Raw genomic sequence first — 27348 nt, 5'->3', positions numbered from 1 at the left:
TCTATCCCGGAGGCTTCCCTATATTCGAATTTCCTCTATCGGTTGACGAGCCCACGGTTGCTTATACGCCCCATTACTTGTCTGTCTACCCTTCACTGCGACCTCGGAGGTCGATGGCGGTCATTGCAAAAGTAAAAAACTATCCACAAAACGACGGACGAGCCACACTGTGCTCGACCGACGAACAAATATGTGTTCATAAACCAGTTGTGTCCTCGCGGACCTTGTGTTATTATAACTATGCTGCCCAACGTTCTTCATGCTGATTCTGATTCTCATCGCAGAGGCAAGGGTTGCTTTTTGCTCTTTTACCTTCGTCTGTCTATTTGGAGAGGACTGCTGTTTAAAGATCGGGATATCGGCCTCGCGGCTATTATTGGCTTCCAAAACTACGCTAAATTGCCAGGGCAATAAGGTGTTGATAGCGTTGGTATACCTCTGCATTTATCGTCTACTTGGAGTGCGACTCCCTCTCATCTCATGATTCACGTGTTCACTCTACGAAGTTGATGACGCCGCTGTTCTTCTATCATGTTTCGATTCCCCGACGAGCATCTATCCTGTCTGTTTTGTTTTGACTGAGCGGAATCCATTTGCAATGATATCACCTGTGTTTATGTTCGTTGAAATCTGTTATTGAATGTCAGCTGCCGAAAGCAACCTGTACCATGACTCTGTCAATACCGGTTGACGACCTAACCATCAGGTAGCCTGAAGCATGTACCCCTTTGATCAGTCACCGCCTGATATGCCCATGAGGATACCCGGATGTGGAAGCTTCAGCGGCAAGTGTTGTATGTAAATATATTGATCTTCTTTTGTTGACTTTCTCAATGCATTCCTGCACCTACAAGGCCTTGTTGATATGTGGCGGACATTTCATCTCCTGCGCCAAATACTATCGAACCTGCTGCGTGTGACGCGCGCCCAGTGCTCATCCATCTCCCGAGTTGTGGTGCCATACATGTTTACACCAGAGTACACAGAGGTTGATTTACTGCATAGAAGCCTCTTCGCCCTCGCCCCCATCATACCGGTGAATATCGTTTCCGGTTCCAAAGGCTGTAGAGATAGGTCAACAGCCAGGACCAATCGATTCATGAAGGTGGGCTACTTGGCATCCGCTGCAGTTTGAGGGTAGGCGACTGACGACGCAGGGCAGATGTGAAGTGGGATATCGGATATTCGTGATATGTGGTCAAGCACCCGCCATTACTTCATCCTTTTGCTCCTCCTTGGGCGCTTCTCTCCGACGCTCAGACAACTTCTTGCTCCGCTTGTCGGTTTGAGGGAAGCGCTTTTCCGTCCCGCACGTAGAACAACAGACAACTATAACATCCGCCCATGGCTTCTTGCGGCCGCGGCTGGCGTTTCGGATATCCTGCGTGCAGGTTACTCCAGGAATTAGAAACGTGTCGCAGCGCTTGCAAAAAGACCTCTTGACGTCGATGGGTAGCCGAAGCTGTGACTTGAGAGAGACACCGCGCATTTGCGACATGTAGACTCGAGAGAGTTGAGGCAGTCGCTGTGTCGTCGATGGATTAAGCGGCTTAGTCGGCTCATTCGCCGATGAAACATCAGATCCCACCACTTGCGGTACTATGCGCTCCGTTCCTTGCAATTTGGCGCCATCCTCTGCTTCATCGATTTGGTCATTTTGTTGACTGACCGAGGGCTGCTGCGGGGATGGTTTCCCTATTGATTGTAGAAAGGTGGCCGCGTTGTAGAGATAATCGATCCGTGCGCGAATGTGGCTCTGCACACCACCGGCAGAATCCTTCTTGCCCTTTGCTTTGGCTTTAGCCATGATGGAGAGGCATGTAATCAACCTGAGGTAAGTGAGAAGAAATTAATTCACATAGTAGGCAGCGGGGGAGTCTAAGCTTCTCGAGCAGCCGTCCGGCACTAACCCGATGCGGTAAGGAAGTTGGCCGCCGGTGACTAATGGACTCAATGCACGTGACTGGCCTCTCGGAGGCTCAGCCGCTCCCATCCCTTCGCGCGTCGACAACCTTCTCTTCATCTCCATCGTCTTCCTTCGCGCTTCGACCTTTCCCATCCTCAATTCATCTCACAACAGTTACGAGGAGGATTTCGCATCGTCTTCGAACTAGATATCCGGCTTGCATAGCTTTTCACCCCCCGTTTCTATCTTAACGACATCTACCCAGGCTCGATTGCCTTGGGATAAGACGCGACAACAACAGAGTTTTCTCGAATACTTCCTTGATCAACACCATCCATCACCATGTCTCACGAAGAGGATCTCATCGACTACTCCGACGAGGAGCTTCAGACCACTGACGCGGCGGCCACCACCGCTGCCCCCGCCTCTAACGGAGAGGCTAAGAAGGGCGACTTGACAGTTTCTGGCGGCCGTCCGGACAAGAAGGGTAGTTACGTCGGTATTCATTCGACCGGTTTCCGCGACTTTTTGCTCAAAGAGGAACTCCTACGTGCCATCACCGATTGCGGTTTCGAACATCCATCGGAGGGTTAGTCTATCACGTATTCTTTCCCAAAGCTCCCTCCATTGCTCCATGTTCCAACGTCCGTCCATCTCCGCGGGGGAAAATCCATAGTCGTTCTGGGGCGCCCATCTCGCCTCCGCTTGCGGGCGGCATGAGGATGTCTGTTTCGCGTCATACATAAGACGAGTCGCCCTGCGGCAGTAGTGCATCTACAGCCTTATGCTTGTTTGCTTCACTTTACTCTGGTGAATTACGGCAACACCATGCTCAGGGAATACCACAGATTGGTTTGTTCGCCTGCAGAGATTCTGGACGAATTGTGGTTTGCTTCCGAAGAACACGGGTCGGACGCTTCTCCACCGTTCTCTGAATTGCAGCCGTCCTCCTGCCGCCTGCGGAAAGAGCTCTGAACAAGATGTCTTACTGCAGCTGACACAATTTTCGACTGTGTGCAAGTTCATTTGACTTTTGTTGTTTGGTGGAAGAACATACGGGACTATAATGCATCCCTTCGGACTCAAAACCTCGGGGATGGACGGACGCTGCGACGCGAATTGCTTTTTCTCTTTCTCAAAACTTATGGGTCGAGTACAAGTCTAACATACGGTTCCGCCTCACTACAGTCCAGCAAGTCTGCATTCCTACCGCTATCCTGAACGTCGATGTTCTCTGCCAGGCCAAGTCTGGTCTCGGAAAGACCGCGGTCTTCGTTTTGACCACCCTGCACCAGCTGGAACCGGTTCCTGGCGAGTGCTCTATCCTTGTTATGTGCCACACCCGCGAGTTGGCATACCAGATCAAGAACGAGTACGCTCGTTTCAGCAAGTACCTTCCCGATGTCAAGACTGCCGTCTTCTACGGAGGTACCCCCATCCAGAAGGACGTTGAGTTGCTCTCCAACAAGGAGTCCTACCCCAACATTGTTGTCGGTACTCCCGGTCGTCTGAACGCCTTGGTCCGCGACAAGAAGCTTTCTCTGCGCAACGTCAAGGCTTTCGTTCTCGATGAGTGTGATAAGATGCTGGACCAGATTGGTGAGTTTCTTTGCGTCAGGTTATCTTACGTTGTACTGATGATTTGTTATAGACATGCGTCGTGATGTCCAGGAGATTTTCCGTGCCACCCCTGCCGACAAGCAGGTCATGATGTTCAGTGCCACTCTTTCTCAGGATATCCGCCCCGTGTGCAAGAAGTTCATGAGGAACCCTCTCGAAGTCTACGTCGATGACGACACGAAGCTTACGCTGCACGGTCTGCAGCAATACTACATCAAGCTCAGCGAAGCGGAGAAGAACCGCAAGCTGAACGAGCTCCTGGACAGCCTGGAGTTCAACCAGGTTATCATCTTCGTTAAGAGCACCCTGCGTGCGAATGAGCTCGACAAGCTGTTGCGCGAATGCAACTTCCCTAGTATCGCGGTGCACTCTGGTGTCAGCCAGGAGGAGCGGTAAGAATACTCGTTGCCCATGTCGTTGGCTATGCACTAACGATTGGTAGTATCAAACGCTACAAGGAGTTCAAGGAATTCAACAAGCGTATCTGTGTCGCCACTGACGTGTTCGGACGTGGTATCGATATTGAGCGTATCAACCTTGCCATCAACTACGACTTGCCGGCTGATGCCGACTCCTACCTGCACCGTGTCGGTCGTGCGGGTCGTTTCGGTACCAAGGGTCTGTCGATCTCCTTCGTCAGCACCGAGGATGACGAGAAGGTGCTCAAGGATATTGAGAAGCGCTTCGAGGTTGCCCTTCCGTAAGTACCGACCGATGTTTACGAGCATGTGAACGAAGCTAATGAGTACTAGTGAATACCCCGAGGGCGGTGTTGACTCGAGCACTTACATGGCCTAGATGGTTGGGCCTGTGCTCGCCGGAACAGTATGTAGCAGGAGAAATTGAGTTGAATTTTATCGCAGGTTTTTCGTCTTCGGTTTCCTTGTTTCCTTTGGCGTGATGGTTCGGTTGCTATTTAACATGTCGCTTTCTGGGAGGCACTGGTAGGGAAGGGAACATCTGGAGGATTAAAAGCGTACTTAAATGATAAGGATAATAACTAGATGCCTGGGATGTGTCTTGGGCCAGTGCCTCTTAGCATGACAGTGTATTATCAAATGTTGCGATTATTTTGATTAGGACTGCTTGCTTCAGATTGACTCAGATGTGAGCCAGTAGCCAGTAGGATCACATTACCAGCAGAATCTCCCCTCCATATTGCAAGCAAACAAAGAACCGAACACCTCCATTGCAACTGCAACATAGACAGCCCATCCACACCCGGAACCCCCCCACCCTATCGATAAGACCGAGCAAGCAAAAAAACCCCCAAGATCCCATCTCACTCACCGACCCTAAAACCTATGACGCAACCAGCCAGCCAGCCAGCACAACTTACCCTCCCCACTCACTACTCACTACCAAGTCAATCAATCAATCAATCCCCCATAAGCCCTCCTCACCCTCTCTCATTCCCTACAACACACGCAATCTCCCCTCCCCACACACACACCCCATACCGCGAGAAGAAAAACAATTTGAGTATATCTTAAAGAGATAGATAGAAAAAGAAAAAATGACCCCCCGCTGCTTCATTGTCCGCCACGGCGAAACCTCCTGGTCCCTGAACGGCCGACACACAGGCACGACGGACCTCCCACTGACGGAAAACGGCGAGAAACGGATAAAAGCCACGGGGAAGGCGTTGGTCGGGAATGATCGGTTGATTGTGCCGAGGAAGTTGGTTCATGTGTATGTCTTCCCTATCCTATTTTCTTAACCATACATTATTATTCTATTCCATTGGGTATGGGGTTACTAATAATGGCTGATGGGTGTATATAGGTATGTATCACCGCGCGCACGGGCCCAACGGACCCTCGAACTACTCGAAATCGGTTGCAGGGAGAGATTACCCTGGAATGAGGCGCGGAAGTCCGAGGATGAAGAGCCGATACGTACGGAGGCGAGGGTGGAGGTTACGGAGGCTGTCAGGGAGTGGGATTATGGGGAGTATGAGGGGTTGACTAGTAAGCAGATTCGGGAGATGAGGAGGGAGAAGGGGGAAGGGGAGTGGGATATTTGGAGGGATGGGTGTCCTGGAGGAGAGTATGTTTTTTATCCCTCCCTTCCGTTTATTTTATTTTCTTTGCTTTGTTTTTTTTTTTTTTTTTTTTTTTTTTTTTTTTTATTATGGTGTCATGGGAGGTGTGCGTGTGATTATGGTGTTGGTATTGAACTTGCTAAGCTAACTGATATCGGTGTCCCACTAGATCCCCCGAAGACGTAATCAAGCGTCTGGACGCGGTGATCGCAGAGATCAGAGAGAAGTTCCACAAGCCCTGTTTTGACGGCGACTCTTCCACGGGCAAGGGCGATGTTCTCATCGTAGCTCACGGACATATCCTGCGTGCATTTGCGATGCGCTGGACGGGGAAGCCGTTGACGGAGACGGCGCTGATTTTGGAAGCGGGTGGTGTGGGCACGCTGAGGTGAGTATAATACCATATATACCCTCTGGGTGTTTGTTTTGCTTCCTGTGCATGTTGCTGACTGACTGACTCTCCCCACGCCAGCTACGAGCACCACAATATCGACGAGCCGGCAATCATTCTCGGTGGAGGATTCGTGGTCGATAGCTGAGATGGCTGACTACCTGTAGGGAATCTCATAGTTAGCAAATAGAACGAGAGAAAGCCCATAGAGAATTGTTGAACACTCTACCAATATCCCTTTGTATACCAATTAACCCATTTCACATCCATCCATCATGAAAGGTTTTCAGAACACCCAAATATCTTCTCCCCTCAACCCTCCCTCTTTTCCTCATCACCATTACTATCCCCTTTGACGCCCTCCTCTCCCAGCACCTTCGCAGACCCCATGAACAACGCGCCAACATACCCGCCCAAGAAACGCATATCCTCGGCCTGCACGGCTGTCATCCTGAGCAGATTCTCCGTGTCACGGAGGTTAGCGTTCAGCTGCTCGAGCTGATTATGCAGGTTGGTGTACTGGCGCGTTTTGGCCATCGACATGGAGGAGCTGCCCATGGAGGAGGAAGGGCCGGCGGTTGTGGAGGCGGGGAGGATGGAGTGTCGGGGGAGGGACTGGGAGTGGGTGTATTGGTGGGAGGGCATTGTTGTTCCTTGTCGGGACGGTATTGAAATTTAGATTGGATTGGCTGTGGTGCAGGCGGTAAATAAGTGAGGTGAGTTGTAATGGTGATGTGTTGGAGAAGATAATGGGAGAAGCAGCAGATAGAGGGGATTTGTTTACCCCCGCGGTACTGTAGGTCACGTGCATGTGCCTCCGGCAACAATCACAAATATCGTCGTATACCATCAAACTGACCCATTCATTCATACAAGGTATACTATTACTGTTGCAACCGATTAAGTCTCGTTTATTGTCAACATGTTCTAATCAATGGAGCAGTTGCCGCGCCGACATTCCTGACGCAGTTCCTCTCACTAACACCCGGTAGGAACATGAACCCAGCCAAATCAAATCAATCAATCAACAGAATAAATCAACCCCTTGCTCTTTTTATGCGCCAGAAACCGGACCATGAATGAGGAAGATGACAGGGTGGTGGGATGTTCGCGCCAGAGCCCATACAGAACAGCACAGAACAGCTATGGAAGGAGACGGCCAAGGAAATCAAGTCAAAGGAGGGCATGCGTATCAAACAAAGCAGCGGAGATGGTAGGGAATAGACAAACAGGACGATGCGCCGAGCTAGGTAGTGTACAACACTGGGTCTTGCAGAAACAAGGCATGTATGGTGTGCGTCTGGCAATGAACGTCGGTGGTATAACTGTGGAAAGTCAAAAAAAACGTATTTATCTGGTGGAGCTTCATGCTCATGCTCATTAATGTTCGAGAATGCCGTGCAACTTGAGAGGAAAAAGAAAAAGAGATAATCAAAGTCAAGGCAAATCACCACATGCAACAATCGTGCATGCACGCACGCACGCGCCCGCCCGACCACTCCGCAGTGGAAATCATCAAACGAGAAAGTGAGAAAGTGAAAGCCCCTATGTCCCTTGGTGTATATGTAAGAAAGCCGCAAACAACAGACAATTGACATGGAGTCTGTGCCCACCCTCCTTGCCAAAGCATCTCATTAAAAGTATATCCTTTATAGAAAAGCAAAAGCAATACGGGTTAAGGGCGTCCCAAAAGCATGGAAATCACCCACCCGACTGGGAAAGGGAAAAGATGGAGACGTTAACGAAACCAGTCGTGTCCATAGCAGTCAGCGCCAAGGCATGTGCTCAGCGACTTCGAAAGAGAGACGAAGGAAGGACGGGCTTCGCGACTCAATGAACGGGCGCTGCAGCTGGCTGCGCGCCGAGGCTGATCTGGCTGCTATGGGCAGAGGTCTCGGAATCGAGGTTGGCACTAGCCCCGCTGTCACCACTCTCCGCGCTGGCGCTCGCACTTCCTGTCAGACTTCTATGCTTGGGAGTGCCCTTGGCGGGATACGGTTTGCTCACCCCAATTTGTTGTTCAACCTGCTGCGGACCTACCGCATTGCCATGCCCAGGAGGATGGCGAGGGACTGGCGCTCGCATGTGTCCCGGAGGCGACGGGTGGCCGCCGTTCGGAGGCCCATGAGGTGGGCCAAAGTTCTGGTCTTGGGCAGTCGCTGGGCGGCCCATTCGTGGACCAGGAGGACCAGGAGGGCCACCGAAAGGAGCGGCAGGAGAATGGCTATTCCTCCTGCTTTGCGGGTACGGATGAGGAGGGTAGTCACCCATTCGGCTGGTAGTCATCGAGTTGGTCCGGGAACCAGCAGCCATTTGGTTTCGGTCAACTGACCCGTACCGGTTCGACGAGTAAGCCATCATAGGGTTGTCTAGGAGAGAGTCATGGAGGCCAGGAATTTCCTGCATGATACGGTCACTGGCGCGCTTCCTGTTCCCTCCAAAGTAGCGGCTGAACGTCCCTGTTCTACCACCTCCGCCGCCACCCGGGCCAGTGCTCGAAAGGAGCTCGGGATTCTTGCGAATCTGACTAGCACTGGGAAATTTCTTTGTCCTCTTTGATGTGATACTCAGCATATCAACGTTGTCGGGGTCGATCTGGGGGACCAAGCTAGTATCCATGGGATCGAAGTAGTCATCCTCGTCCTCTTCATCGAAAGAAGCCGCCTTGGAAGGCGGAGGTCTGCGGGGACCACGACGCATATGCATCTCTTGCTCTCGAAGCTGCAACTCCCGCTGGCGAATGGCCAGCTCGCGTTCTCTCAAAGCCAGTCCAGATGGTCCGGGGCCTGGCGGAACGTCCGGATAACCATTAGCACCATTTGCAGGCATACCCTGATCACCCGCATCATCATAAACGACCAGATGACTGAACTCCTCAAGGCCTTCTAGAGACGGTTCACGAGGCATCCTAGGCCCGCCAGCCGGGGGCTGAGCGCTTGGTGGTCGCGACATTCCAGGCATCGGAGGTCCACGTCTCGGTGGGGGCATCATCATGGCGGAACTCGACCGTCCGGGAGGCGGGCGCATAGGACCATTTCTGGGGGGAGGAACCGAAGACACCCGGGGCGGAGGCTGAGCCAGGGCCGGAGGGGGAGAGTCACGAGGTTTGCTCAGATTAGTGGCATTGATATGGTGCAGCATTGCATAGAGGGTCTCGACGCGTGGGAGTTTGACATTGGACTCCGTTGCCAATTTGATGGGAGAACCGAGATACGTCTCAATCTCCATGGGACGCCGAGCCTGGAAATCCTGGTACATAGTGTTTGGTGTCTGGATGCTCGTCATTTTCTCCGTGGTCTTTTGGTTGAAGTCGCTGGGGAAAGAGCAACCGTGTGCTTTCGCCAAATCGATGAGTTCGTCGATCACGTCCGATATCAGCTGACGCACGCCGACTTTTTCTAATAATTGCTGTACATTTCCAGAATCAAACATAACGCTGGCGGGGTAGAAGGCAATGGGACTGAAAATGCAGGAGTTAGCAAAAGCTCGATATCCTCGTGGGCATGCAGGAGGATAATTCACCCTATAATACGTTCAAACTGTTCTTGTCTGATGTTCTTCGATACTTTGCAATCCACCTGGCCCGAACTCAGAGTCATCGCCAGCGCCGCAGCCATATCGGTCTGGATGGAAGAGGGAACGTTGGAGTTCTGATTCGTGGCACCGACCCATATTTCCGATGAGTTCAGGTGCTCAAACTCGCTGGCTCCGATCTGAGTGATTTCGACGCCCGATACAAGCGAAAGAACGACGTTTGTCGGGAACCGTTGTTCCAAATGCGATTCGACACCGAGGGTGTTGGTTGTGTTGACCAAGATGCAGGTGTGCTGAGGGGTCACAACGGACTCTATTACCGCGGCCAGGTCGTAGACATCGGGCAGAGCCTTGACGCAGAGGATTACATAGTCGTATGCGTTCTCTCGTGATGCTGCTTCTTCGGGTGTCCGAACAACTATCGTATGATTCTAATCAGCACACGAGCGACAAATGTGTGACAAAGGGACAGAACTCACCGTGGCGTGGCTTAAACCGTTCATTTCCAAACGCTTTCGACCTAATTATTCCCCGTCAGAACCTTGCCGTGTTGTGAGAATGAGCGACCAGCCATACTTGAAAGACACGCCGTATTGAGAAACTGCCTCGTAGCCCGATTTCCAGACCAGTGTCACGTCGCAGGAGGTTGTCGCCTGGAGCCTCCAGGAAAGGAACGCCGAGATGGCATTGCTGCCCACTAAACAGACCCGCGTTAGCAGACGACCCATGATGATGTCTGAATTTAACGTAATCTAGGAGTCTCTTGGATGGCAGCGACCGAGTGGACCAGCAAATCATCCAAGAAGAAGGGTTGTCGGGAGATGAAACGATAGATGGTGTGGTTTTCTGGGCAGCGGCTGAGCACTAACCTGACAGAATGCGCAAGCGCGGCGGAGGAGCCATGATAGTCAATCAAAATGGGAAAGAAGCGATCCGATCAGCCAGTACGCGGTGGTTGTGGAAAAAAGCAATGGACCGTTAGACTGGAATTAGGTATCTCCTGAACCACAACTAGAGGCGCGATTGACGCTGCCTAACCACGGAACGAAGGGACGCAATCCGACGACGACTGAAGCCAGGGTTGATGTCGAGATCGATCTAATAAAGGACACACGCGAAAGGCGCCAAGGACGACGATAACGAAAGTAAGGGGAATCACAAAAGGAAGACTTGACAATAGAAAGGGAGATTCAAATAAAGACAAACGAAAGGAGGTATGGTTCAACCGTAGGAAGGGAGTGGAAAGTAAGTAAGAGAGAGAGGCGAGGGAGGGAGGGAGGAGGAGGAGGGGGGGGTGGTGGGAAGGTGAAAGGGGAAGAGGAGGAGGAGTTAGCAAGTCAGTAGGGAAGAGAGAGAGCGAAGGTAGCGAAAGAGAGAGAGAGAGAGAGAGAGAGAGAGAGGATGGGATGGGATGGCAGATGGCGGATGGCGGATGGTTGGAGTAAGAAGCAAGATGGAAGACGGTCAGCTTTGGGCGGAAAGGCAGCCCGAATGGGTGAGTTATGGAGCCGTGCGTATCTTTTTCTGTAATTTTTTTTTAGCTTTCACGGTTTATCTTAATTTTTCTTTTTTTTTTTTCTCTTTTTAATTTTCTATTTTTCTCTGTTGGTTTTCCAAAGTCTCTAACGGCCGTGGATCCCCCGCCAGGGCTCGATCCGGAAACGGAGGCAGGAAAAGAGGCGGACTGAGCGACAACTGTCAACGGAGAGGGGAACCCGGATTTTGCATGCGAAAGCAGAAAGTCTGTCTGATGGTCCGAAAGGAATGTCCCAAGAATATCGAGCCCCTCCAAAACGGGATGCCAATAGGAAGATGAGGGAGGGAAAAGAGAGTGAGAGGGAAAGATTGCGCGACCCAAAAAAGCCCCAATAATCTCGATGGTCTTAATCGGCCACCGGGGGGAGGAGATACTAATTGTAGACTAACTAATTAACGATCGGAAAGAAGAAGACCGTGTGCAATGGAATATGACTAGGATAGGTAGGATTATTATTAGTTTGACTCGGAATTATGTATGGAATTTTGATTATTAGAAGAGTGTACTATTATAATAAGATGATTGTCCCCCCTCATCAAGCCAGCCATCGGCTAGATCATTTGTACCAGACAAATTGATAGCAATAGTAACGATAATAATAATAACAACCACCACCACAACAAAAATAAAACCACTACAGCTACTAGCGAGAATGAATTGAAAGAATAAATAATGAATCGGGAGAGGGGATGGGGAGAAAAAAAACACTCTCCATTTTCGCGAGGTACCTACGACTGCACCTACATTAGTTGGAAACTCCTTGTACCTGGGTTAATTTGTACACTGGGTCTAAGCCGTTCCGAGTATCGTCCACGCTTACCAGGAGATGCTACCGCGCCAGGTTGAAACCGGTTTTTCTTGTTGGTCACTCTTCCCTTCCCAGCTTATTCCACAGTAATAACCCCATGATAATGATCATCTCAGTTTTCATCAATGCTGGAGAAGGAACCCCATTGATTAATCTCGTCTATATCTATTCATTTAATAGACTACCGACATACTTACGTATCTGAAGAAAATCCAGCAAGATGTTTGGCTTCCCCTATCTGACATTATCCCTATTAGGAGGGACTCACAATTTGACGTCTCTGATATAGAGCGACAAAAGATGCAGCAGCAGCAGCACCCCCTGAAAAAAAAAAACAAGCCCATAGATAGTAAGAGTCCACTCACTCGCCGATAACAGACACAATTGCATTGGCTTGGAATAGTGCCTCCCACACACTACTACCACCACTGCCACTGCCACTGCCACTACCAAGCACTACTCTAAACCTAGTCTATGTCTAACCGGCACACAACTCTACAAGCAGACACACACAGACCAGAAAAGAATAGATCATGACCACGACGATGATGACGACGAAAGAACAATAGACCACCAAACGACCGAACTAAAAAGATCCTGATTATGTGGATGGGAGTGATGAGACACGACAGCACCAACCCACTTGGTTCTGGTCGAGCCAACCCATGATGCAGCCAAGACCCAATCGGCCACCGCTGCACATCCTCCCGTCACCAAAACCCACCCGAAAAACCCACTTCGTCTAGTGGTCGAGGTCAGGCCGGGATTCGCCCGCTGCAATCGGCCTCGGACAGATTGGTCAGTTCTGCCCTCAAGATGCTGCTGCAACCGATATGGAGCTGGAAGCGCACACCACCGTACGAATCAGCGGGTACCTTCCGGCAGCCTGGTCGCAGACCTTCTATTCTCCTCCTCTCCCTCTCTTCTCCTCTCTTTCCCTCCTTTAGTTAGTCTCTATCTTACTATGGGGACTTACTTTCAAGTCTCAGCTCCAGCACTAAGCTGGTTCGAGTAAATAGCTAGAAACAAGGTCAAACAGGGGAAATGATTAGGTCAATTGTCTATTCCATTTGAGTTGTCTGAAAGAATTTTCCATCATGTTCGAAAAGTTCTTGGGGGATCCGCCATGTCTTTCCCTACCCCCTCAATAGTAAGAAGAACCTGAATCCATAGATTGCTACTACTTGGAACAGATCTGGTGATCATTGGCAAGTCAACCAGCCGCAGAGATAAAAATACCGAGTATGTATGCAAGTCTGTATGTCAGTTACTTGTGTGCTGTAATTACTAAGCGAGATCCTCCTCCCTAACTAACCCCTCTTGAACGAATGGGTATGAACCATGACCAGTCAGCCAATACTCAAGCTTGATCTCAACAAGCAGTGATACCCTTCTCCAGGAACCCCAGAATAATAATGTCCAAGCCAAGATTTGTTACTCCTCCTTTTATTTTATACCAATCCCTCCTCAAAAACCAGATCACCTACTGTATTTTCTTTTTCCTCCCAATAATCTATAGATTGATACTAACAGGCTCACCCCCCAACCACCCCCCAACTCGGCAATCCAGCCATCGATCACTTACTTCACTGTAAGTACGGAGTACTGTAAGTAACATGCAATCGATGCATAATGCGTCCCCTTCTCTCGCATTAGTTAGTCTACAGTAGTAAGTAGTGTTGCCCCCCCCCCCGTCTCAGTCAATCAGTCAGTCAAGTCACCTGGGGGAAAAATTCCGCCTTGGGAAGAACAAACAACAAATTCGGGAAGGGAGGGGGCAGTGTTGACTGTCCAACCCGACATGCCACACCTTTTATGCGAAGTAGGGATCGACACCCTAACCCCTCTCCCATACCAGTCGTACCTGTTTGCGGAGATGTCATGAATGCATGAAATGAAATTGAAATTGAATCAACGTATGGGCTGGCTGGCTACCTTGTGCTTTGCTTACAGTAAGTGACTATTGACTAACAAAACAATTACTTAAAACTACTTGGAATTAGAATTTAGTAATTAAGTATGCTGCTTACGGGGGGGGGGAAGTATACTATACTTATACTATCCTAAACTTAGATGTGTAGTTAGTTCTCTCCGATTGCTGCATGTTGTTGTTTGAACTCAGTTGTTGAGGTGAACACCTCGCCACACAGACACTGATGTCAGTCATTAATCTGGTCTGGAGAAACGAAAGAAGGAAAGGTACGTACGTTACTACTACTGAGAGGCGAGCCAGCGGCTTAGCTTCGGCTTACTAATAAAGTTCCAGATATGCTTATGTGAGTTCCAGAATATCCCGGCTTGGTTGGGGGGTTCCAGATTATCCCAGGAGTTACTAAGTTACGGAGTATTAGTCTATTGTGTGTAATCTCCTGAGAGAAAACCTGAAACCTTGGACTCCGTTCCCCTGGTGTGGCTTGTTAGATGTTTGATATTAATTGGATGTTGAGAGGATCAAATATTGATATAAGTAAATAATATTATAGACAATCATAATGGCAATGTGATGAGGCTGAGGAATTCCTCACACATCAAATTAGATACACCTTATGAATGAATGGTTATTGAGGGTGGATAGGGAGTGTGTATACATTTTTCTTTTCTTTTTTTTTTCTCTTGATGTGGATATGGGTGTGGATTCTCTTACCCCAATATGAGACACATAAAATACTAATTAATAGCTAGCTATATTGAAATTCGCTATGGATCAGTAGTACTTGGTATTAGAGTTGATAATGTTGGGTTAATCTGATGGAGTTGATGGGAAGAGATAGAGAAAGATATGGGCAGCTGATTTTGATCTCTTGATGAGCCTAGGATGCAGGCTACTGACTGACTGTATTCCTTGCTAAGACTGTGAAAATCCCTCCGGTCCAGGCCTTCTAGGGGTGATGCACCGGATTGTCCAAAACAGTGCCGGTGGAGCAGCACACCAGCCAGTCTAGCCGGCATCTAGCTTCTGCTAGCTGGGGCACTTGGGACACACCTAGGACGAATCACATTGTTCAATTATTAGCTGCTGTTACTATCTATGGTACCGTCTGGTGGGTCGGGTACTTATCAAATCTTACCGAAACAGGGAAATTTTTCTTTTTTCTTTCTTTTCTGTTTCCCCTGGAATCATCGATGAATGGTGGTCGCATCAGTTTAACTTTCGGTTTCTGCTCGCGCGGGTAAAGAGAAATCCTCCTGGCGTGAGGGTTTTGAATAGAATTTTCAATTCATCCTTCCAGTAGTACTACTGGATCTGATTGCTTTGCTTCAGAACTTTGATTGTTCACGGTTGAGACATTACATTTTCTTCAGTCTGCTAAGCTTAGAGTTCTGGCAGATGATGATTGGTATGCATTCAGCAGGAGGCATCGACTCATTAGGAATTTGATCTTCGGGGGCCTAGATCTGCCCGTTGCTGGACCATGCGTGCAATCCGCCAACCAGCAATCTTCTTGTCGCGATTTCTGCAGGATCTTGAGTATGTTCGACTCAGACTTTGTAGTACATACCACAACTGCCCGTCCAGATCGATCAGAAAGTATGGCGGTTGCGCGGGGTGCTCACCCGCTGAACCCGCTGGCTGCAAGCATCTTACTATCCCAGCAGATTCGATTTAGTAGTGTCTTACCCGCGCAGTCTTACCCCGCCATTGTCCATGTTCATTCGAGTCCCCTTGGCTGTCTGAAATATTTCGGCGTTGCCCGTAAGACAGAAAGAGGTCTTTATTGAATTGCAACTACTGCAATATTCACTCCGTAGTACTTTCATGTGGTCCTTCTGACCCAGGACAAACCGACGAGGACTCTGTACATCATTGCGTATGTTAGCCCCAATGGATGATTTCATCCAGAGTTCGACGCACAATGCAAGATCAGAAGGATCAAGAGGAGAAACACCTATGGGGCCTACCCGCAACAGATGTAACCATATAAGTAGCCACAGCCCCCTCATCTTGAAATTTTGACCGGAAACAGCCACTCGGCATTCCCGAGGCTGTACGCGGGGGCAGTTTCATTCAACCTTGCATCTGTGATCTTGGCTCAGTGGCGGAGATCCAGCCAGGCGCATCGCGAACATTACTGTACTGTTCACGGTACAGTCAAGTGGGCGCCGGATGGCCCCATTATTGTGCGGAGTCATGCTAAATCTTCCAAGGGTCTAAGATGTCCGAGTATCCAAATTGCTCAGTTCTTGTTGTAGTTTGTGTAGTTTGTTATCGCCAAGAATACGCCAGTCATAGCCTACAATATATCGGAGTCGCGTACGTCTAGTCTCTGACGGTTGGTCGCCTAGTGATCTAGCATCTTTCTCCGTCGGCCCCTTAAAAATGGCCGCTATATTGGTCGTTATGCCGCTACTGCGCGCATTGCCTCCGGAGCGTAGAGGCTAAAGCAATGGTTCGTTAAGAACAAGCTAATGTAGCAAGCGGTTAGTGCGGTGGTGCGTGTTGACACGAGTGGTCTGCTATTATCCTGTTCATCTCTGGGAACTTTCTTTTTGCGGCGATCAGCCCTGGTGTGTCACGTTCTCTGCGGGTTTGAACACGAGCAACATGGGAAACATGTGCGAGGTAACATCAAACATCTAGCGTTATTGAACCCACCAGTCTCAAGAACTGCCGTGTCAGAATTGGTCATCCCAGATTTGATTCGATGACAGCCTGTTCATCCAGGGGACTAAGGCATACCCAAATTTGTGGATGTCCCCAAGTAAAAAGCATTGATAAAATTCTTACTCTGTCATCCGGATCCTTCGTGCATAAGGAGTAATATAGGCGAAGGCAATCGTAAGATAGCAATAGTACTTTGTAGCCTGATAGGCAGCGCCCACTACCTGAAGTCTAGTCGATTAGTGCGAGCATATACTTTGTAAACGTCATGGTCATGTCAATCTCCGTCGAGGCCCCGCAAGACACAAAGGCCGTGATGATCGTCGGTCTCTGCACGATGCTCACCCACTCGAGGAGCAGGATTTTCGACACGGGGTATGCTAAGCAAGGTTGATGTGCTGCTTAGCAAGCACAGTACGGAGACACATGGTAGCGACTTTCTGGATAGTAGGTCCATTTCGGCCCACCTAACGGAGTGCGTGGTATATCTCCGTAAGTCCGAACTAGCTTCAGATTCGGACATTGAGAGCGGGCAGGACGTCAATCAGACCCATGGCGAGGCAAGCGACCAGGTATAATTGGGAGGAGGGGGGGGGCAACGAAGGCGTCCCAACCTGCATCCATCGATTCCGTATCAAGAAGAAAGCAAATAAAAGCAATCAATTCGAGGAAGGTCTAAAAGACAAATAATATGCGGAAGCTGGGATGGCAAGAAAAGCGCAAAGTGGAGCCTCGATGCAAACAGCGGCTGCCCACTGACTCAGCGGATGTAACTACGTGAAAGGCAAACCGATGCCTGCACTTCCGGGCCTCCTTCGGCCGCCCATACGACGATTCTCGGCGCTGCAGGACATCCCAAGGTCTAACTTATCAATAACTCAATCGGCGGGTGCGAAACTATGCATGCCGTACCTACATAGTACATGCAGACACGAGGAGCCAGAAAAAGGCGACCGGAGAATAAAAAAAAGCAAAAGATGAGCGGGTGTAGATGGGAAAGCTCTCAATCCCCGTGAGGAACGGCGCGTTATCTGTCCACTAACATCAAGTCAGCAAGGGCCCCTAAATGTCAACTAACTAGCAATAGGCTCCTTTCAACTAGTTAGTAGAATTAGTCCGAGATGGTCAGCTCTCATAATTAGGCTGCATTGATAGTACATTAGTCAGTTCATTGGTTCTGTTGCCTACTGCATAATCTGCCTAAACATGCAAGACGTCAATGAAAGGATGGAGATAGGCCAGAATTGAAGATAACCCTCTATTTTAGCGTGACAGAGTCGTTCTCCTTGATCAGTCCCCTTTGGCGACAGGGTAGTAGCTATCTAAGCTATCTCAAAAGCAATGCTGCGTGGAGATACGTATAGTAGATGGCATGGGCACAAAGAATTGTCACATGATGCATAATATTCGATGACTCATATTATGTGTGCACGCTATGGAGGGGAATTCGACATCAAAAAGTATGCCACTGAGGGGCATCTGTTGGTGTCTGAAATGGGATGTATTAGAGGCAATCTACACATCAGCACCTATACAAGAGCACTTCACAGTAAAATAAATCAAGGTCTCTGCCATTTCCCCCGCATTGAATCCACTGACTAATCGGAGACCAATGGCAGAATTCTTCAAGATGAATATCGATCTGTTGTAAAGAAGACACACTTCTACTAGAGTGGATATAGAGCCAGTCATCTGCATCTGTGTCAAGGAGCATTATTTCCGACCCAACCAGTCACATCATTTATAGCCATATAAACCCCTAAACTCCAAGACAATGACTGGAAACAAAAGAAAGAATCCACGAGACTTGACTCGTCTCTCCGGCAAACCACTTGCTGAGACTCTCGAGCCCTCTTCAGTACTGGCAAGCAGCACCGAAGAATGGGTCACATCTCAAGACCTGGCTGAATATGGCCTCACATTTAAGCCAGAAGTCATCCAAGATATGACCCTCTTCCTCCTGGCCAACCCCAACATGAGCTCTACCCATCTATACCGGGCAGACATCCTCTTCGACAGCTGGGGTTCGCTGCGAACGCCACAGCAGAAAGAGCAGTCCTTCGCTCAGAATGGCAACAGCAACCTGGAGACCACCGAGGAGCACGTGGAACCCATGACCGCAAGAGAAATCCCCGATTTCACTCTCACCAGAACGGTAGTGAGGAGACTCATCCCCAGAAACCCGAACCTAGACAGAGTCATGGACCAAACATGTCACTTCTACGAACACATCAACGAGTCCACAGACACCAACGAGGGATCTATCAATCGTTACCTCGCTGTCTACATCCCCCACATCACCTCCAAAGAAGACATGCCCTTCTACCACCCTCTCCTCCGTTCCCTAGCCTTCCTATACGACTACAACACCACCAACACATCAGACCCCTCCCCCAACCCCGGCACCATGTCCATCCACTTCCTCCTCTTCCCCAACGAACCCATCCAAAACCGCCTAGAACGCACCCTACAAGCCCTCCTGACCATCCAAATCCGCCTCGCCCGCGGCACCCGTCTAACCGGCAAACCAGACACCGGCGGCGGCGGCAGCCAAAACCCAGCCAAAGACAACGTGATTCCGCAGCACATGGTGCAAAACACTTACACACGGCTGAAAGCAAAATACGCCGCCGAGCTGTGTCAAAACTGGGTCGAGAGCACCGAACCCTCCAAGCACGTCTTCGAGGACCTCTCAATCACCGCATTCCTCATCGAACTCTGGAGAAGCATGTACGGCGCTGTCCCAGCAGACGAGCAAACCTCCACCTCCTCATCCTCTACCTTCCCCGGCTTCGTCGACGTAGCCTGCGGCAACGGCGTCCTCGTGTACGTCCTCCTCATGGAAGGCTACAAAGGCTTTGGCTTCGACGCCCGCCGACGCAAAACATGGAGTATATTCCCAGAGTCCGTGCAATCACGACTCACAGAGGAAATCTACATCCCCAAACCATTCTCCGAAACGAACCCCTCTCTGCTCCAAGAATTGACCATAAAATCCCACACGGGGTCTTTTCCAAAAGACACATTCATTATCTCCAATCACGCAGATGAACTCACGGTCTGGACGCCCCTCATGGCTACGCTTCTTTGCCCTGAGTCGCCGTCACCCTTTATTGCTATCCCGTGCTGCTCGCATTCTCTTTCTGGTGCGAGGTTCCGCTATCCACCTCCTAAGGCGGGCAAGAAGGATAAATCAGACGATAAAGGTAAAGGAGGGGAAGAAGAGGGTAATCCAGCATCAGGAGACCTCAAATCCCTCCGGAAGGAGAAACAGGATGCTCAGACTACGGAAGCAGGGTTCCTCAAGTCCATGTATGGCTCGTTGACCGCGAAGACGATGAGTGTGGCGGAGGAAATCGGGTACGAGGTTGAGCGGACCCTGTTGCGGATTCCGAGTACGAGGAATATGGCTGTTATTGGGGGGAGGAGGCGGACGACGCAGGTCTGGAAGGAGAGGGCGAGTGGGTCTGCTGCTGATGGTGATGGTGGTGATGGTGATAGTAATGGAGAGGAGGTCCTGGAGCGGGTTAAGGATGCTGTAAGGCGGGAGTGTTCGCGTGAGGGGGGCGTTGAGGCTGCTGGGAAGATCTGGATTGAGAGGGCGAAGGGGTTGAATAAGGGGTCTGGGATGGGAAAGCAGGGTGGGCATTGAACATGCTTGTTGTGTTGTGAAAAGTAGAGAGGATATATTTGGAGATGAGATACCCCGTAAACTGTTACTGAGAAATGCAAATTAGATAGAGATTTTGTGTATGTACATGGAAGAGGAAGGACATGATAAATTTTGTTGATTGTTGTTAATGTACATATGTATGTAACATTTGTCGGTGTCTGATTCGACATCTATCGTCTATGGACACATTACAGAGCACATTTAGCTCCCATGAAATGAAGAAACCCATGAGTGAGTTGAGTGTGGTATGTATACCAAGCTAGATACAGACCCTCCCATGAAGCGAAGGACAGTACTAGCTGGGAAAAAAAGATAGTCCCCAAAAAATAAGACAATATCAGAATTTCAATCCGCAAGCCGAACTCCTGACATGCAATTCTATAAGCTCTAGCGGATAAAATTTCGTGCTCGACTTCCAGGATAATTCTGCCCTGCTCCATAGAACCACAGCATGGATGATGGTCAGGACAGGACTGGACGGGGTAGAGCAGAGTGGTGGGTCAATTGTGACAGCGGCCATGCTCTGTGAGCTCCCACTGTTTGTTCGGTGTATAAAGATGTGATTTAAGAACTTTCTGACTGCTTGGTAGCGTCTCCAGACGACGTTGTTGGGGGCACATTAGCAGCCTTCAGGGTCGCAGATCGGGCTGCAGCTGCAGCTGCATTGTCTTTAATACGCTTGATCCTCTCCACGCGTCCTTCACCGGGAAGACTACCCCAAACAGGCTCAACGGTATCCGCGCGCCAATTTGGCCGATGGCTGGCTAGTGCACCACCTCTGGTAGGCAGAGAGACCATGGATGCGCCGCCGACGCCAGATTCGCCCCACATGCGGACACGCTGAAGCTTGCGCAGTTTGGCGAGCCCATAAGCACAAACAACGATTGTAATGGCAAAGCATGTGACGGACACGGCGCCAAAGCCCAAGTCTGATTCTTCGATGAAGTTCTTCAAGTTCATGCCGTAAAGTGCGGAGAACAGGGTTCCGGTTGCGAGTCCGAGAGTTCCAATGCTGAATTTGAGGTCAAGAAGCATGAGGGAGTTGCGATTGGCGTCCAGAATGGCTTTGACGCTGTAAATAAGTCAGTATCCGGTTACGCAAGTAACTTGAGACAAACTGGGTGACTTACACTTCCTCGGTATTACGAATTCCGGTCACCAAGTTGCCGCTGGCCTGCACAATTTCGTCGCAAACTTTGTGGTACGACTCGAGTAGCATCTCGACTTCTTGATGTTCGTGTTCCTCGCGTCGGACACCCTGCGAGTTCTCAGTAAGATACATTGCGGCCAAGTCGTCGTCTGCCTCCAGCAGGTCGTCGATCGCATCACGCACGAGGCGAGCCTTTTGTTCGAACGTGCCGAGCTTCTTGGAGTAGATAAGCAGATGTCGAAGCTTGTCGCGGTCAATGTCCTCTTCCAGAGCTCTGAGCACGCTCACGACCGGATCTCTAACACCATTGAATTCCTCCTCCAGGCCACTTGTGACACTGATCAAGACCGCTTCCAGCGCTCGGAATTCGTAAGGCAATGCACCCGTAGTCTGTCCTTGTTTCTGTTGTAGCTTTCCTTCGAGATCATACACAAATAGCGATTGCATGTATGAGTCCGTGGATCCGTACGCATCGAAAACGAGAACGCGATCAGCCTTAATCAAGACTCGAAGGTGTAGGAGGTTGATAAGAATGGCACGCGGTCGCACTAGGATATGAGGCAGAGTAGACGAGTCGATTTTCCGCAAGTCCCGAGGTAGGAGACCATACTATGCTTGAAATCAGTCTTGTGTCGCTTCTCGAGTTATGAAACGATTCGTAGGGCCGCCAATACTGACCTTGGCAATCAGCTCACTCTTCTTGAATTCGCCATTTACAAGAGTAACATTTCCAGTGCTGTCGAACTCGGTACATCGCAGGCGCGGCTCATTGGAGGCCTTTGCCACTAATCCGCGGCCAATATTAAAGCTTCCCTCTGTTCCGTCATTAATCAATGCAGGTGGCTGGCGGAGATATGATTTCGATTCGGCAGTTTTGTTTCGCTTGAAGTCGAAGAGCCTACGCCACAAGCTCTTGCTCTTGGTGGACGAAGCGCGTGAAAACTGCGCATTAGGGAGGGAGAACGGACTCGGTGAAGAGCGTTGAGCCAGCGACGCCCGACATCGTACAGTAGTACCGCGATTTCTAGACGAAAGCCCCGGTAACGGAAAGAGGCATGATTCTAGACTCGCACGGCATGGCGCAGGGTTTATACTTGTCCAGTCTGACGTCCTGCTTAGCGAGAAGGCGTGGTGCTGATGATGAGACCGGGGATCATTATTGAGAGATCGTCCGCAAGTAGCTGGGTTGGCTGTGAAGAAAAAGGAATCGGATTGTGATCGCAGAAACCGGAGAAGAGATGCTGATGGAGCGGAAGGCTTCATAGACGACGGAGACAGCATCTCTGCCTTGTACTATGGCTTCACCGACCAGAATGACGACCAGCACTCATCTGGATGCAAAACAAACCATATCATCGCCCATCTTTTTTCCCGCATCCAAGTTGCGCCGCTCGGACCAACTATAATCCGGCAGCGCTGGATGGCCCGGACTCGACAGTATATTCCCTCGCTTTTTAAATGACTGTTCCATTATTATATCTTGATATCTTGGACCATTATATGATAATTACTGTTGTCTGGCTTTGAGTATACTACTTGGCCAGCAATACATAACTGTGTTACGCACAGCTTCAAGTCCAACAGATAATCTTTGTCTATAGGATGGTGAAGCCGTATACATCCTCACAAGAATGATCGGCAGAGCTCATATCAGATATGACAAAGCTCTTCTCGTAAAACTCTCAGAAAGGCTTGGGATTTCTAGTTGCAAATATCAATGACTGGTTAAAGACCCTTTTCTTTGCGGGACTCATTTGAGTGGATTTACACAGGGCATGACTACTGAACACGAAGTTACTGTTTCCTCCTCACGGTTTCACAGCCAGTCTCGCTACGAAGATGTAATCTTTCCCTTGTTAACTGAAGCATATGTTCCCTGATCCACTTGCTATAAGATACACGACGGCGGTGGACTACGTGCCGAATCTACAAAGTCACCATTTCGATAATTGTCACATGAAGCTTACTTAATTGAGCTTGGTCTTTTCCAGAAGGCCCCACTTTGGCACCAGATCGGAAATGCCAAAAGCCCGAACCATTGGTTACTTTCTTTGAGCCGCAGGGATGCCCCACCAGGCATTGCATTAGCAAGGTACCAGACCAAGTGGTCAACTCTAGAGCCATGAGAATGAGTGCAGTCAATACTAGGATGTTGATCGCCTCTTATTATTTACTGTCGATTGGACGAGCTACGCTAGGGGATGTCCATATCAATGAGAGTACTCATCTTGTAATAAATGACCTACTAGCGTCTGCGGTCTTAGTTCCCAAATACACAAGCATTGTGTTTCCATTCATGGAGACTAGGGAATGGACCCGCTGTCAGACAGCTCCAATCTCCAGTGCATACTTTTGATCACCTGCAGGAGATGCTGACTAGAAAGAAAAACCAGACATTCACCTCCACGCACCGGAAGGGAATATATGCTAAGAACAGGAAAGGATATAGAGGCTGCACGACGGAGGTATCACACAAAATCCAAAAGTCTAATCCACGACAACAACATTGATTTTAGGAATAATGAGAGAGTACCTTCAAGCAAGGCTCACCAATCGTCATCGTCCTCCTTTTCGTCATCTATCGTCCACATTAGTACACGTATTACTGACCATTCGGGGGTGTCTACTTACCGCTACCGCTGACCTTCTGCTTTCTTTTCGCCAGAGCGTCTTGCAAAGCACCTGCCAGGCCTCCTTGAGCAGCACCACCACTAGGAGTGGGCGCGGACGATTCGCTGGCTGAGCCAGGCACGGCGGCTCCACTCCGGTCACGCTTCTCATTCTCCTTGACCTTCCGCAGGCCACCGCCGCCCTTTCCTCCAGATGCCCGGATAGCAGCCATGAGGTCATTCCTACCACCTTCAGGTTTGGGTAAGGGCGGAGCAGCTCCACCTGGAGGAGGCGGCGGCGGAGGCGCACCAGCTCCAGGAGGCGGGGGCGGCGGAGGAGGAGCACCAGCTCCTGGCGGTGGAGGAGGAGGTGGTGGTGGGACTGAACTTCCTGGTGCTGGCGGAGGCGGAGGGGGTGGAGGTGCGACCGAGCTGGTCGGTGGCGGTGGGGGCGGAGGCGGCGCAGGAGGACCGGCGCTAGGCGAAGGATGCGATGGCGGGGGTGGAGGCGGGGGTGGAGCACTTGAAACGGGCGGGGGACGAGGCGGAGGGGGAACACTCGACGTAGGAGGCGGGGGTGGAGGAGGAGGCACGCTTGATGTAGGCGGGGGAGGAATAGGCCGGGAAGCGGAAGGCACGGGTGGGGGCGGCGGCTGCAAAGGACTTCTGGGTGGCGGAGGTGGAGGCCCTGCTGCAGAGGCATTGGGAACTTTGGGAGGTAGCTGTGGAGGTGCTGCAGGGCTCATAGTGCGTGGAGGGGGAGGGGGTGGCCCTGAAGGCCCTGGCCGACTGGGAGGTGCGGGAGGGGCAGACACCTTGCGCTCGCCCTGGAACGGTGGGGGAACGCCAAAGCGGGACTGGTTCTCGTCCATTGGAGTCTTTGGAGGCCGTGGAGGAGGTGGAGGACCGGGTGTAGCATTTGACGAGGCCCGTTGGCGAGTAGGCGGCAATGGTGTGTGAGCAAATTTACCAGCGTCTGCAATCGGAGGCGGCGCACGAAACCGATTCCTGGGAGGAGACGGTTCACGTTTCGAGGCAGGCTCGTCATCCGTCGTATCCATTCGAGTCCTCCGCGTCGGGGGAGGGGGCGGCGGAGCACCTCGTCGACTCCCTGTGCTGTTGCCAGTGTTCTGTGGGCTGATGGCCGCCACCTTGGGAGCAGGCGGCGCAGACGGGGGAGGTGGAGGCGGCGCTTTGCCTTTCCTTTGATCATCGGCAGAAGGCGGGCTGGGCGTTGATGCCTGTTTCTGTTCGATATAGGACTTGATGAAATCGAAGTTCTCCGCGATCAAGTCTTCCGTAATGCCCATTTGTAGGAGCTCGTCCAGTACGCCCTTGAATGCGGGGTCATTGGTGTCGAACGGCAGTTCCTTGCGTGATGGGCTGGCTGAAGGTGGAGGTGGAGGAGCAACTTGGATTGATGGAGCAGGAGGCAGTTCCGCAGGTGTCACCGGTGGGGGTACATGAGATCCTGATGATGAGCGATGGCCGAGTAAGCTGCCAAACAGCGACCGTCCAACCCCGGATTTGCCGTTCACCACCGGAGCAGGGCCCTGGCCTCGGGTAGATGCAAAGGGCGTCTGCCGTGTCTCTTTGCTCGCATGCTTTTCTCGTTCCTGTACTTTCTTAATGAATGTCTTGGCCTCTTTCTCGTCGGCGAACGACAGTCCGGCGGGACAGTCTTCTAGTTCGAAGGAGTGGAAGAACGTGCGATCTTGGTTGTACGCGAAGTTGTCGTAGATCTCTTGGTCCCAAATGACTCCCCTATTGGCAGGCTAAGGCACGGCACGATGTCTTTTGTCAGTAACTGCCACAGTGCATGATTTACCAGGCTGTGCTCACCGATACGTCCACCAATTTCAGCCAAAAAGTACGGCCGACCAGGTCATTTGCTAGGACTGCAGCTCCCTGCAGACCGGTGTACGTCCATCTCTGGGTGTCTGGGTGAGCCACGTAGAGGCGCGCAACGGCCACCGCTAGAATTTTGTTGTCAGGCTTTGGTACAGTTCTCCTGACTGTTTCCTTGTCGTTATCATTCAGGATTGAAGGCATGACGATGGATCGACTCGCGAAGACACTGTGTTAGTAGCTTGGGGTTTATGACCGGTGAGGTAGACGTGATTAGATCGCCTGCTGGAGGCGCATTGCAGGGTGTCTGGTGTAACTTGGTGAGCCCGAAGTACCAGAGGGTGGTTGCTCCTCAGGCACGGATAAGAGCTGATACGGCGCGGCAACAACGGATGTGTCTGAGACAAAGGGGGGGTAGTTCGGAATTCCCAGGATTTGTGGGGTAGAAGGGTGACTGGAGGGCAGCCCTAAGGACGCGAAAGAAAGGAATGAATACTAGTAAGGCTCTATCTAGAACAGAAAGGCCGTAAGATTGTAGGATTGGTGGCCGAGCAAGTCTGGCTTTGGGGAGGGGAGGAGGGAGAAGAGGTCAAGTAGCCGGAAGAGGAGCGTTGGCGGGAGAGAGCGACGGAGAGCCACTAAAGTCCACTAACGCCGCGGTGGGGATCCCGACGTCTCTGGAAGCAGCTGGCGCTCACTCAGCACTACACCCTGACAGTCCTCCGACTTAGAAATGATTGTTCAAAGTGTTGGAATTATTATTTGTGAAGCACTAAGACATGCGAAATGGATTGACTCAAGCATTGTACTTTCTAAGCAGAAAGCCTTACATGCTCTCAATCCACAATGGTCTCGTGCAGCATCATCATCCAACGACCAACAAGGGTGTCTGCCTGCGACCCATATAATAACCATGATGGTATTCCTGGATTAGGCAGACATGCAAGATCCAAGGGAATCGCCTTTGACAGCATCTTATTAGTTGATCTTACCGGATCACCACCAACCATGTGAATGAAGAAATGACTGCATTGCCTCAATGGCGCGCTTCTTACTACTAGTACTATAACTAGTACTAGTTATGGTGGTACTTCCAGCCCAACCGACGTCATCGCATGTGCTGTAACTCAAAAGAACTACTTAAGAAAATAGAAAGCTTACCTTCCCCGATCAACTATCCTCGCTGCCATCACTCGCCTGCACTCTTCTTATCAGCAGCATAATTATCCTGTTCTCTTCCTCCCATACTCACCACCTACGACTATTGACTAGTTATCATCACTATGCCTGTCATCCCCTCGGGTTCTGATTTCCCACCCCAACAAGGCAACAGCGACAACAGCGCTCCAAACCAAGAGCAGAGGAACTCCGATCAGGGGACTCAGAAAGCCACTATGCTTGATCACTTGTCTAAGGGTCCTCAAATCCCCGACAGTAAGTCAGCGTTGTGCTTTTATCCCTACAATCCCTCCACATTATGGCGGTTTACTAAATTAGTATATAGGCATGCCACCCAAAGTCCCCAGGGAAGAGATCGAGGCACGTATGAAGGAACTGAATAAGTAGGACAACAGATTTCACAAGCCAGTGGTGGTGTAAGGTCGCTATACTTTTATGAAGCAATGCTA

General features: G+C 50.5%; 9 protein-coding genes across 9 annotated transcripts; 4 read left to right on the top strand and 5 right to left on the bottom strand.

Annotated features, from left to right (window-relative positions):
• Positions 1–1198: 1198 nt before the first annotated feature.
• On the bottom strand, positions 1199–1807 carry AKAW2_61163S (ribonuclease P Rpr2/Rpp21/SNM1 subunit; the record flags this gene model as incomplete). The annotated part of the gene is made up of 1 exon (XM_041693369.1): positions 1199–1807. One exon carries the CDS (start codon positions 1805–1807, stop codon positions 1199–1201), a length of 609 nt encoding a protein of 202 aa, XP_041546661.1.
• A 441-nt stretch (positions 1808–2248) lies between these two features.
• On the top strand, positions 2249–4324 carry SUB2 (ATP-dependent RNA helicase SUB2; the record flags this gene model as incomplete). The annotated part of the gene is made up of 5 exons (XM_041693368.1): positions 2249–2495; positions 3095–3505; positions 3558–3918; positions 3969–4226; positions 4279–4324. 5 exons carry the CDS (start codon positions 2249–2251, stop codon positions 4322–4324), a joined length of 1323 nt encoding a protein of 440 aa, XP_041546660.1.
• A 718-nt stretch (positions 4325–5042) lies between these two features.
• On the top strand, positions 5043–6109 carry AKAW2_61161A (histidine phosphatase family protein; the record flags this gene model as incomplete). Its single annotated transcript, XM_041693366.1, has 4 exons — positions 5043–5218; positions 5312–5575; positions 5740–5958; positions 6043–6109. The coding sequence occupies 4 exons, from the start codon at positions 5043–5045 to the stop codon at positions 6107–6109; spliced, it is 726 nt and encodes a 241-aa protein (XP_041546659.1).
• Positions 6110–6273: 164 nt separating this feature from the next.
• AKAW2_61160S (DASH complex subunit HSK3 family protein) lies at positions 6274–6606 on the bottom strand (the record flags this gene model as incomplete). The annotated part of the gene is made up of 1 exon (XM_041693365.1): positions 6274–6606. One exon carries the CDS (start codon positions 6604–6606, stop codon positions 6274–6276), a length of 333 nt encoding a protein of 110 aa, XP_041546658.1.
• Positions 6607–7791: 1185 nt separating this feature from the next.
• Positions 7792–10398, bottom strand: AKAW2_61159S (ketopantoate reductase family protein; the record flags this gene model as incomplete). The annotated part of the gene is made up of 5 exons (XM_041693364.1): positions 7792–9421; positions 9484–9913; positions 9975–10015; positions 10072–10192; positions 10365–10398. The coding sequence occupies 5 exons, from the start codon at positions 10396–10398 to the stop codon at positions 7792–7794; spliced, it is 2256 nt and encodes a 751-aa protein (XP_041546657.1).
• Positions 10399–18214: 7816 nt separating this feature from the next.
• trm44 (tRNA (uracil) methyltransferase) lies at positions 18215–20092 on the top strand (the record flags this gene model as incomplete). The annotated part of the gene is made up of 1 exon (XM_041693363.1): positions 18215–20092. One exon carries the CDS (start codon positions 18215–18217, stop codon positions 20090–20092), a length of 1878 nt encoding a protein of 625 aa, XP_041546656.1.
• A 585-nt stretch (positions 20093–20677) lies between these two features.
• MRS2 (CorA family magnesium transporter) lies at positions 20678–22544 on the bottom strand (the record flags this gene model as incomplete). The annotated part of the gene is made up of 3 exons (XM_041693362.1): positions 20678–21185; positions 21244–21872; positions 21942–22544. The coding sequence occupies 3 exons, from the start codon at positions 22542–22544 to the stop codon at positions 20678–20680; spliced, it is 1740 nt and encodes a 579-aa protein (XP_041546655.1).
• A 1265-nt stretch (positions 22545–23809) lies between these two features.
• On the bottom strand, positions 23810–25924 carry AKAW2_61156S (WASP family protein; the record flags this gene model as incomplete). Its single annotated transcript, XM_041693361.1, has 3 exons — positions 23810–23841; positions 23895–25647; positions 25715–25924. 3 exons carry the CDS (start codon positions 25922–25924, stop codon positions 23810–23812), a joined length of 1995 nt encoding a protein of 664 aa, XP_041546654.1.
• A 1079-nt stretch (positions 25925–27003) lies between these two features.
• AKAW2_61155A (uncharacterized protein) lies at positions 27004–27286 on the top strand (the record flags this gene model as incomplete). Its single annotated transcript, XM_041693360.1, has 2 exons — positions 27004–27154; positions 27225–27286. The coding sequence occupies 2 exons, from the start codon at positions 27004–27006 to the stop codon at positions 27284–27286; spliced, it is 213 nt and encodes a 70-aa protein (XP_041546653.1).
• Between the last annotated feature and the right edge of the window lie 62 nt (positions 27287–27348).

This window comes from Aspergillus luchuensis, chromosome 6 (assembly GCF_016861625.1).
Source record: "Aspergillus luchuensis IFO 4308 DNA, chromosome 6, nearly complete sequence".
In the NCBI taxonomy this organism is placed as follows: Eukaryota; Fungi; Ascomycota; class Eurotiomycetes; order Eurotiales; family Aspergillaceae; genus Aspergillus; species Aspergillus luchuensis.
The sequence above is the reverse complement of the archived record's forward strand: the minus strand, read 5'-3'. Positions and strand labels throughout refer to the sequence as shown.